This window comes from Dromiciops gliroides, chromosome 1 (assembly GCF_019393635.1).
Source record: "Dromiciops gliroides isolate mDroGli1 chromosome 1, mDroGli1.pri, whole genome shotgun sequence".
Lineage (NCBI taxonomy): Eukaryota > Metazoa > Chordata > Mammalia > Microbiotheria > Microbiotheriidae > Dromiciops > Dromiciops gliroides.
In genome coordinates, this window is record NC_057861.1 from 54,414,931 (window position 1) to 54,425,998 (window position 11,068).

Genomic DNA, 11,068 nt, shown 5'->3' on the forward strand with positions numbered 1-11,068 from the left:
GTCTCAGCTACAAAATGAAAACATTGAACTACGGGTCCCTTAGGAGGTTCTGATTCAATATTTACCTTTAGATTAAAGACTGGGAGCCCTCATTCCATGGGGCTTTGCAGGGGGTGGGTGGGAGTGGGGGATTCTGTGTGAGAAGCCCTGCGACCAATGCTCTTTCTCCACAGGAGAAGGCTTTTGGGGGGTGAGGGACAGGACAGAAAGGTGGGGGATGAGAAGGTGAAGTTCCCAGGCAGGATGATCATTGTCCCTATTCTCTGAGGAGCTGGAGCTGGGAGCCTCTTAGATATTCTAGGAGACTCCCTGGGCACTTCCAAGGGCGCTCAGTGCCCACCAACTGGCAATTGGCCCCATAGCAGCTCCAGAGCCCAGCCCACTGTGTGTGGTGAGGCTTCGGTCAGATATTGGCAACAGAGCCAGTCCTCAAGTCCGGCGGCCTCCCCACCGCCCGCCAGGCGCTCAGCCAACTCTAGGGGCAGCAGGGCCCGGTGGATGTCCAGCCAGGGTCCCAGGGGGAGGCCTCGGGTCTGGAGTTCAGGCCCAGGCCCCCACAATATGGTCTGCAGGGCCACTCGGATCTGGGCCATAGGGGGACGGCTGCCCGGCTCGGCCTGCAGCAAACGCGGGGCCAGGTGAGCCAGAGCCAATGAGTAGGCTGAGCGGATGGGCAGAGGTGGTGGGGATACCCCCCGGGCTTGGGCCAGTGAAGGGCCTTGGCCCAGCATCTCATAGATAAGGAGGCCCAACTGAAGTTCATCTTCCTGGGCAGGCAGCTGTGGTACCAGTGGCCGGGCCCTGGCAAAGTTTGTGAGAAGGAGCTGGGGCAGGGCTCCTGTTGGTTGGCCCCGGGGGGAGGCCAAGAGCAGGTTCTCAGGCCTCAGGTCCCCATGGCCCAGACTGTCCACGTGCAGCTGTTTCAAGGCTCCACACAACTGGAGCAGCAAGAGACACACAAGGCGCTCATACTGTCCCGGACAGACCCGATGCAGCTCCTTGTTGGCTATAACCCAATCGGCCACAGTCTGAGTGGGCACCTCGGCCACCAGAGCCACTGGCCCTTGCCATGGTGCTCCTAGCAGTGTCCCTGCTGGCAACTGGCCACACAGGCTCTGCACATTAAAATGAGGCTGGAGCGTGGCCTGGAGGGCCAGCCCAGGGGGCTCAGCATCCAGGGCCTCAGAGGTCATTGACCAGGGCTTAGGGACCTGAGGGGAAAGAGCGACATTGGGATCAGAAATTAAAAGTCACATCTTGCCTTTCTCCTAGTGGCTGCTCCAGGTAGAGTATACTGTCCCAAGCAACAGGCATGCCTTAGCCATTAAGCAGAGGAAATTGGGGAACAGGGAGGATTGGGCAAAAGTTGTCCTCCCTGCTTCCTCTTTTGGGGCCCCCTTTCCATTTCCTTATCACCAAGACCCTCACCTTGGGTACCTCTTGTGAGCTCCTCTCCTCATGGCTCCTAATTCCCCTTCAAGGACTCTCCCTTATACATCCCATGATTCCTTTGCTATGTACTTCCACAAGCCTGCAATTCTTCCCATGATGGCCTAGGATTCTCCTTCTTTTTTTCTTTTCTTTTTTTTTTGGTGAGGCAATTGGGGTTAAGTGACTTGCCTAGGGTCACACAGCTAGTAAGTGTCAAGTGTCTGAGGTCAGATTTGAACTCAGGTCCTCCTGAATCCAGGGCTGGTGCTCTATCCACTGCACCACCTAGCTGCCCCAGGATTCTCCTTCTTAATGGCCTGGCTTTATCCTGCCTTGGAGTCCAGGATTCATTCTCTCTCTGTCTCTCTCTGTCTCTGTCTCTCTTTCTCTCTCTGTCTCTCTTTCCTATTGTTCTCCCCATAAAGAGGCCAACAGCCATGTCCTCACCTTCCTCCACCACTCTGTCTGCCCTGCAGTCAAACATACTATCCAGGAAGACTCTCCTGCCTAGGCGTGAGGTCTCCACCCTCTTGATTTAGCTTGGGATTTCCAGCTGCACCTCCCACAGAAGGCCCCGGCCCCCCAGACACTCACCTTGGCGGCCAGCAGGTGCCAGGTATCTCCAGTGATCCGAACCACCCTGTAGTACCAGGCATCCCCGCTCTGGGCACAAGGCTTGCTATCCAGCAGGCGGAAGCCCTGACCTGGCCCTCCCCTGCCGGGCCACGGCCCAGCCAGCCGGGTCCCCAGCCGGCTCTCTATGCAGCGCAGGGAATCCAGCTGGCGGCCTCTGAGAACCTTGTACACCTCCCGGGGGCTCCCCAAATCCTGGAAGAAGTGAGCCAGCTCAGAGTCGGGGGTAGCAAAGGTGAGCTGCTGAGGGCCTGGCTCGAAGCGGCTCACCCTGCCATATGGGATCTCTTCCAGGCTCCGAGACTCTAGCAAGGGTCTCCTCAGGGTCTCCCAGGGGGGCTGGCCTGAACTGGGTTGACGCTCCCTCCTGGGAAGGGAGTTGTAGCCGGAGGAGGAGGAGTGGAGAGTTCTGCTGGTAGGAAGAGAGCGGGTCCGGCTCAGGGTCTTCTGAGGCAAGGGAGGGGGCGACAGGTCGCTGGAGGAAAGTCTGGGCATCCATGGGCGGCAGGGTTTGGAGGGCTGTAAGTGGGCCCGGCCCTGTCCTGCAGAACGAGGGAAGGAGGGAGGGAGGCATGTTGGGGAGGGAGAGAAGCCACAGGTGCCTTTCCTGCTAGGATAAGCCCCGGGCTGGGGAGTTAGGAGAGCTGGGTTCTAGTCTCACCCCCTGCACTCAGTAATCTCGGGGCATGGAAGTCATACAACTTCTCTGGATTTCGGGGGTTCCGTTGATAAGATAAAGAGGTGGGTTTGGGTGCTGTGGACCTGACTTTGACTCTGAGCTCTACCTGGGTCACCCACCCTTGTCGGGCCTTGGTTTCCTCATCTGAAGGGGGTTAAACTAGATAACCTCTAGATTGGGGATCCTATGACTCAAGGGTGTCCAAGGTCACTTGCAGCTCTGATGCTTTGTATTCTGTGACCTGGCGTAAGGCTTCTTGCATGTAGAGTCTTAGAATGTCAGAGCTGGTGAGGTCCTTAGAATGGACAATGTCAGAAGAGTCCTTAGAAGGGAGAATGTCAGAGTTGGGAGGGTCCTTAGAACACAGTGTCAGAGCTCGGAGGGCCCTTAGAACATAGGATGTCAGAGCTGGGAGGGCCCTTAGAACATAGTGTCAGGACTAGGAGGGCCCTTAGAACACAGGATGTCAGAGCTGGGAGGGCCCTTAGAACATAGTGTCAGGACTAGGAGGGCCCTTAGAACACAGGATGTCAGAGCTGGGAGGGCCCTTAGAACATAGTGTCAGGACTAGGAGGGCCCTTAGAACACAGGATGTCAGAGCTGGGAGGGCCCTTAGAACACAAGCTATCAGGGCTAGGAGGGTCCTTAGAACACAGGATGTCAGAGGTGGGAAGGCCCTTAGAAAACAATGTTAGGGGCAGCTAGATGGCACAGTGGATAGAGCACCGGCCCTGGAGTCAGGAGTACCTGAGTTCAAATCCGGCCTCAGACACTTAACACTTACTAGCTGTGTGACCCTGGGCAAGTCACTTAGCCCCAATTGCCTCACTAAAAAAAAAAAAAAAAAAGCCAAAGAAAACAATGTTAAAGCTGGGAGGGATCTTAAAATGTGGAATATCAGAATTGGGAGAAACCTCTAGTACAACCTTCTCATTTTACAATTGAGGAAACTAAGTTACAAAGAAATCATCTTAGGAATTTTCCTGGTCTGGGCCAGGGGAGGGGGGCTCTCCCTCTCTGGCTTTTGCTGTGCCTTCCTCTTTCCTCTTATTTTACAGATGAGGCAAACTGAGGCAAACAGGGTTAGTTAGGTAACTTGCCCAGGGTCACACGGCTAGGAAGTATCTGAGGCTGCATTCGAACTCAGGTTTTCCTGACTCCAAGCCTGGCGCTCTATCCACTGTGCCACCCAGCTGCCTCTTTCCACCATCCCCACCACCCCAGCTCAAACCCTCACTCTGGCCTGTGGCTGACCAGCCTTCAAGACCCCGGCTCACTTACCAAGGTTGCTATAAGGATAATGCAAAGATGAGGAGGGGAGATCTTGATTGGGTGCAGAGGACAGTAGGTCTGAATCACTCATGCTTCTGATGGCAAAGGGCTTCCTGTAAGAGAGGAAATATATGTGTGCGTGTGTGCGTGTGTGTGTGTGTGTGCGCGTGTGTGTGTGTGTGTGTGTATGTCTGTGTGTGTATGTCTGTGTGTGTCTGTGTGCACGCACGAATCATCATAAAACCCTAGCATTAGAAAAGGACTCAGAGGTCATCTGTGACTCAACCTCCCTGGGACTTCAGGCCCCTCATCTGCAAAATAAGAGGGTTGAAATAGATGCCCAGCTAAGGTCTCTCCCGGCACTAAATCTATGATTCTACAAACCTCTGAGGTCTTGTGAGTCATGTGTGTATTCTGTGTGTGTGATATGCACACAGGTATCAGTGTGTGTCTTCACATACTTGCAGGTACACATATATGTGGGTATGTTATGTGTGTATATGTATAAAACAGATAAAAATATAGAATTTTTGAATTGGAAAGGACCTTAGAGGTCATCCAGTCCATTTAGAAGATTTAATTCCATCTATAGCATCCCTAACAAGTAATTGCCCTGCCTCTACTTGGATACCTCTAAGAACAGGGAGCTCACTATCTTACAAATCATCACAGTGTGTGTGTGTGTGTGTGTGTGTGTGTGTGTGTGTGTGTGTGTCTGTGTGAACATGAACTCTGGCAGGGCTCAAACAGCACCCAGCCCAGACTGAGCTGTGAGCCGCATCAATCACCCTGTGTCTGTCACCAGTCAGAATCCATTCCCCTCTCTAGACAACAAAGAAGGCCGGGGTACTGAAGACATGGCCCAGGAGTTGAAGCCTGGAGGAAGCTCCTGGAGGAGTCAAAAACCTGGGTTCAAATCCTGATCCTGCTACTTAGTAACTGTGACTCGGACAAGTACTTGTGCTCTCTGCGCCTTTGTCTCACTCCTCCAGTTCTAGCCCCTAGAAGCCCCTCTAGGGAAGATGCTGCCACCTCCCCCAGTTTAAGGGGTGCCCTTCTCCCCAGCCTGCCAGCTTGCTTGGGGGAGCCCGGTCTCCTGCCTTGGGGCACTGCCTCCTCCCTCCTGGCCTTTCTCTTCTGGATGGGGGGTTGGCCCCTCTCCAGCCCCATCTCTGCTGGGCTTACCTGCCTAGCCTGATCCAGGGCCTTCCCTGGGTGTGTTCTGGTGTGGCTGGGCCCTGAGGGTCACCCCGTGTAAATGGTCTTCAGTCAGTGGGAGCCACGGTCTCCAGGGAGATGTCAAGCTGGGACTCCACCCCTGGAGAAGAGGAAGCAGCAGAAACAATTACACCACAGGCCAGGGCCCTTGCGCAAACACGGGGCGGGGGAAGGAACGCTCCTCTATGCACTGGACTAACTATAGCTAGTGCAGAAGGAACAACCCCAGAGACCTCAGGGCAACTTCCTTCTCTACTCCTTGTCAGAGGAGGGTCTATATAATGCAGGCAGCTAGGTGGTACAGTGGATGGAGGACTGAGCCTGGAGTCAGGAAGACCTGAGTTCCAATCCCACCTCAGATACTTACTAGCTGTGTGACCTCGGGCAAGTCACTTAACCTCTGTCTGTCTCAGTTTCCTTAACTGTAAAACAGGTGATAAGAGTACCTGTTGCCATGAGCATCAAATTAGATAATATTTGTAAAGTGTTTAGCACAGTGCCTGCCACACAGTAGAGGCTTATTTTTTTTTTCAGGGCAATGAGGGTTAAGTGACTCACCCAAGGTCACGCAGCTAGTAAGTGTCAAGTGTCTAAGGCTGAATTTGAATTTGGGTCCTCCTGAATCCAGGGCTGGTGCTTTATCCACTGTGCCACCTAGTTGCCCCCTAGTAGGAGCTTATTAAAAGTGTATTTCCTTCCTTATTTCCTGTTGAGTAAGAAAAGAGTTTTTTAGGGTGCGTGTGGATTGATATGAGCATGTCTGCATATACATGTGTTACCATAAACATCTGCTTTTTACATGTGTGGGCAAATGTCCTCATCGGGGAATGAATGAAAAGGGATATATTAAGTGCTTGCTAGGTGCAACACACTGGGGATTCAAAGACAAAAATAAGTCCCTGCCCTCAAGGAGCTTACAGCTTTTTATTTTTTTTTTGGCGGGGAAATGAGGGTTAAGTGACTTGTCCAGGGTCACACAGCTAGTAAGGGTCTGAGATGAGATTTGAACTCAGGTCCTTCCAACTTTAGACAGTGTTCTATTCACTACGCCACCTAGCTGCCCCATTTCTGATCCTACAGTTGAGAATGCACTCCAGGGTGTGCCTTTGGAAATGCCAGGCATCTAAGAGGAAGTGGAAGAGGTGTGGTGTTGGACTTTACTTGGGGGTGGAGTGGGTGGAATGTCACCTCTTGAGACTCAAAGATGACTTTGGTATGTTTAATCCCCATGGCAATGATCAGTCCTGCATCAGAAAGGCAAGAGCCAAAGGGATCACACATTAAAAGCGATTATTGGCAGTTTTCATAATCTATAACCAAGACAAAGACTAGATACAACCAAAACTGATCTTTAGGACTAAAAGGAAGCTGGTCCATCAGGATACCAGGCAAGTTTGTTTATGGATGTGTTCTTTTTTTTAATTTAATTTAATTATTTTCCAGTTACATATTACATATAAGGATAGTTTTCAACATTTGTTTACACTGGATTTTTAGTTCCAAATTTTTCTTTTCTTCCCCCCTCTCTTCCCTCCCTCCTCCCCAAGACAGAAAGCAATCTGATATAGGTTGTATATGTACAGTCATATCAAACATATTTCTACATTAGTCATATTGTGAAAGAACAATCAGAGCACAAAGGAAAAGCCTCAAACAAACAAAAAAAAACAGTCCAAAAGTAGAAACAGTATGATTCAATATGCATTCATAATTCACAGTTCTTTTTTCTGGATGTTGAGAATATTTTCTATCACTAGTTCTTTGAAACTGTTTTGGATTGTTGCACTGCTGAGAAGAGCTAAGTCTATCCCCATTGTTCATCATACAATGTTGCTGTTACTGTGTACAATGTTCTCCTGGTTCTACTCCTCTCAGCATCAGTTCGTATAAGTCCTTCCAGGTTTCTCTGAACTCCTCCTGCTCATTGTTTCTTTCAGCACAATAGTATTCCACTATGTTCATATACCACAATTTGTTTAGCCATTCCCCTATTGATGGGCATTCCCTTGATTTCCAATTTTTTGCCACCACAAAGAGAGCTGCTATAAATATTTTTGTACGTGTGGATCCTTTTCTCTTTTCTATGGTCTCTTTGGGATACAGACCTAGCAGTGGTACCACTGGGTCAAAGGGTATGAACAGTCCCATAGCCTTTTGGGCATAGTTCCAAATTGCTCTCCAGAATGGTTGGATCACTTCACAGCTCCACCAACAATGTATTAACAGTCCAATTTTTCCACGGCTTCTTCAACATTTGTTATTTTCCTTTTTTGTCATATTAGCCAATCTGATAGGTGTGAGGTGGTACCTCAAAGATGTTTTAATTTGCATTTTTCTGATCAATAGTGAGATTCAAATCTGACCTCAGACACTTAACACTTACTAGCTGTGTGACCCTGGGCAAGTCACTTGACCCCAACTGCCTCACTTTAAAAAAAAAAGTGATTTAGAGCATTTTTTCATATGGCAATAGATAGCTTTGACTTCATCAGAAAACTGCCTGTTCATATCCTTTGACCATTTCTCAATTGGGGAATGACTTGGATGTTTATAAAGTTGATTTAGTTCCCGATATATTTTAGAAATGAGGCCTTTATCAGAAATGCTGGCTGTAAAAATTGTTTCCCAGTTTTATGCCTCTCTTCTAATTTTGGCTGCATTGCTTCTGTTTGTACAAAAGCTTTTTAATTTAATGTAATCAAAGTCTTCCATCTTGCTTTTCATAATCTCTAACTCTTGTTTGGACATAAATTGTTTTCCTTTCCATAGATCTGAGAGGTAAACTATTCCTTCCTCTCCTAATTTATCTATGGTATCACCCTTTATGTCTCAATCTTGAACCCCATTTCGACCTTATCTTTGTATAAGGTGTAAGATGTTGGTCTATTCCTAGTTTCTGCCATACTGTCTTCTGTTTTCCCAGCAGTTTTTGTCAAATACTGAGTTCCTGTGTTCTTTTTTTTTATTTAATATTTTATTTCCTCCCCCAATTGCATGTAAAAACATATGGATGAGGACAGCTAGGTGGTACAGTGGATAAAGCACTGGCCTTGGATTCAGGAGGACCTGAGTTCAAACCCAGCCTCAGACACCTGACATTTAACTAGCTGTGTGACCCTGGGCAAGTCATTTAACCCTAATTGCCCTGCAAAAAAACAAAAACAAAAACAAAAACATATGGATGGGGGTAGCTAGGTGGCATAGTGGATAGAGCACCAGCCCTGGATTCAGGAGGACCTGAGTTCAAATCTGGCCTCAGACACTTAACACTTACTAATTGTGTGACCCTGGGTAAGTCACTTAACTCCAATTGCCTCACAAACAAACAAACAAACATATGGATGTATTCTAATGAGTAAGTTGAGACCACTCAAGACTAAAGTGCCAGTTGGTGGTATGCCCAAATATAGCACTCTGGCATAGATGCCTTTGGCTCTGGTACCCCTAATGCTCTCGATAGATTGAAACACTTGTCTTACCTCAGTCAAAGTATCATATGAATATTTAATTATTCAGGTAGCTTTATGAAGGATAGATCAGAGAAAGGAGGGACAAGAAGCCAGAAGACCTTTTTAGAGGGGAAGAAAAGGGAATACGCATTTATTAAGCACCTACTGTGAGGGATGAGGTGAGCAAGATTTAAGGGGAAGAATGATGAATTCCATCTTGGATGTGCAGAGCATCCAGGTGAAGATGCCCAGTAGGTGGCTGAGTTCAGGTAAGAGCTTAAAGCTGGATATATAATAGGAAATTATTGGCATAGAAAAGAAAGGTTGAACCCATGGGAGCTGATACAATCAGCAAAACACAGTGAATGGGAAGGAAACTAAGGCTGAGGAAGAATTCTAGGGGGACACCTAGGTTCAGGGGCTGAGAGATGGATGATGAAGTAGAAAAGAATGCTAAGGTGGAGGGGGCAGAAAGGTAGAACCTAAAGAGACAAGTATCACAAAAGCCAAGAGAAGAGAGAACGGTATCCAAGGGAGGATGTGATCAGTAATGTCGAATCTGTAGAAAGGCCTAGGATAAGAAAGCATTAAGGTGTTAGCAGAACCTTGATTTCAGGTAAGTGGTGGCATCAGGAACCTGATTGTAAATGACTGAGTGATAAAACAGGTGTAAACAACTTTCTAGAGTTTTGGCTGTGAAAGGGAAGAGAGACTTAGGACGACAGGTTGAGGGAATGAAAGGGTCACAAAGGAAGGTTTTGTTGTTATTTTTAATAATTTTTTGGGGGGTGGGGCAATGAGGGTTAAGTGACTTGCCCAGGGTCACATAGCTAATAAGTGTCAAGTGTCTGAAGCTAGATTTAAACTCAGGTCCTCCTGAATCCAGGTCCAGTGCTTTATCCACTGTGCCACCTAGCTGCCTGTGTTGTTTTTTTGTTGTTTTTTGCGGGGGAGTTTGTTTGTTTGTTTGTTTGTTTGTTTGTGGGGCAATGAGGGTTAAGTGACTTGCCCAGGGTCACACAGCTAGTAAGTGTCAAGTGTCGGAGGCCAGATTTGAACTCAGGTCCAGTGCTTTATCCACTGTTCCACCTACCTGCCCCAATGCCTGTGTTGTTTTTAAAGGATGGGGATGGGGTCAGGTCACCTGGGTATGTTTGTTGGCAACAAGAAAAGCAACAGTTAATAGGGAAAGACTGAAGAACACTGAGAAAACACAATAATAGGTTTTGATCTGGACTTTTAAATTCTCTTCCAACCTCCTAATTTTACAGATGAGGAAACTGAGGCTCAGAAGGGTTAAGCATCTAGCTTACAGTCACACAACTAATAAAGGATCTCAGGCAAAATTTGAACCCAGGTCTTACTGACTTTAAATCCAGTACTCTATCCATTACACCATGCCTGCCAAGGATTGAGGACACAAGCAGCGGGGTCGGCCTTATTAAAGAAAAGAGTCACTCTATCCTCTGAGACTGAAGCAAAGAATAAGAGTATGACTAAAGATGGAGAGATTTTAGACAGGTAGAGAATTTTTTTTTTAGGGGAAATGAGGGTTAAGTGACTTGCCCAGGGTCACACAGCTAGTAATTGTCAAGTGTCTGAAGCCATATTTGAGCTCAGGTCCTCCTGAATCCAAGGTGAGTGCTTTATCCACTGAGCCACCTAGCTGCCCCCTATGGGTAGAAAATATTCTTGATAAAGTAGAAGGTGAGATCAGCTGAAAGAAGGTTGAAGATGGCATTGGAGGGCATGAGGAGAGGAACAGCTGCTAGCATAAAAAAGAGAGGATGAAAGGATTGCCTTGCTGCACAGATGACCCAGTTGAGATAGGAGACCGTGATTAATGAGGGGGAATTTCAGAATTCAGGATCATGGAATCCAAGCAAACCTGGGGGATGGTGAGGTTCAATATAGGAACACTCCTGTGGGTGGCTGAGATGGAGGGGACATTTTAGGTCATGGGAGAGCTGAGAGGGTGGGTGAATTATGAGGCCAGACTGTTTGAACGAATGTCATGATATGAAAATGTCATGAATGAATGAATGAATGAATGAATGATATAACATGAACAAATGTCACCAAAGATCTCTGGAGTGAACAAGACTGTGAACCAGGCAAAGATCTTCAACATGCTATGGTCCATAGAGACTTGAAGAATTGGATATGACTGAATGGCTGAACAACAACAACCACAACCTTAATATGTATTTTTTTTTTGCCAAAGGGAATATTCTTTGGATTGGAAAGCATAAATAGATATGTTTGATAGGGAGATGGTACCCAGTATGAGTAAGGAAAGAGTAAGAGAGCATATAGGTGGCACAGTGGATAGAGTGCCAGGCCTGGAGTCTTCTCTTGGGCTCATCTTCCCAAATTCAAATCCAGC

The 11,068-nt window shown here is 47.8% G+C and overlaps 1 protein-coding gene across 1 annotated transcript; it reads right to left on the reverse strand.

Moving 5' to 3' along the window:
• Window positions 1–329: 329 nt before the first annotated feature.
• PEAK3 (PEAK family member 3) lies at window positions 330–5,262 on the reverse strand. The gene is made up of 4 exons (XM_043990394.1): window positions 5,201–5,262; window positions 4,025–4,128; window positions 2,026–2,606; window positions 330–1,211 (listed from the first exon to the last, which is right to left on the reverse strand). The coding sequence occupies exons 2-4, from the start codon at window positions 4,104–4,106 to the stop codon at window positions 330–332; spliced, it is 1,545 nt and encodes a 514-aa protein (XP_043846329.1). The 5' UTR covers window positions 4,107–4,128; window positions 5,201–5,262.
• Window positions 5,263–11,068: the final 5,806 nt, after the last annotated feature.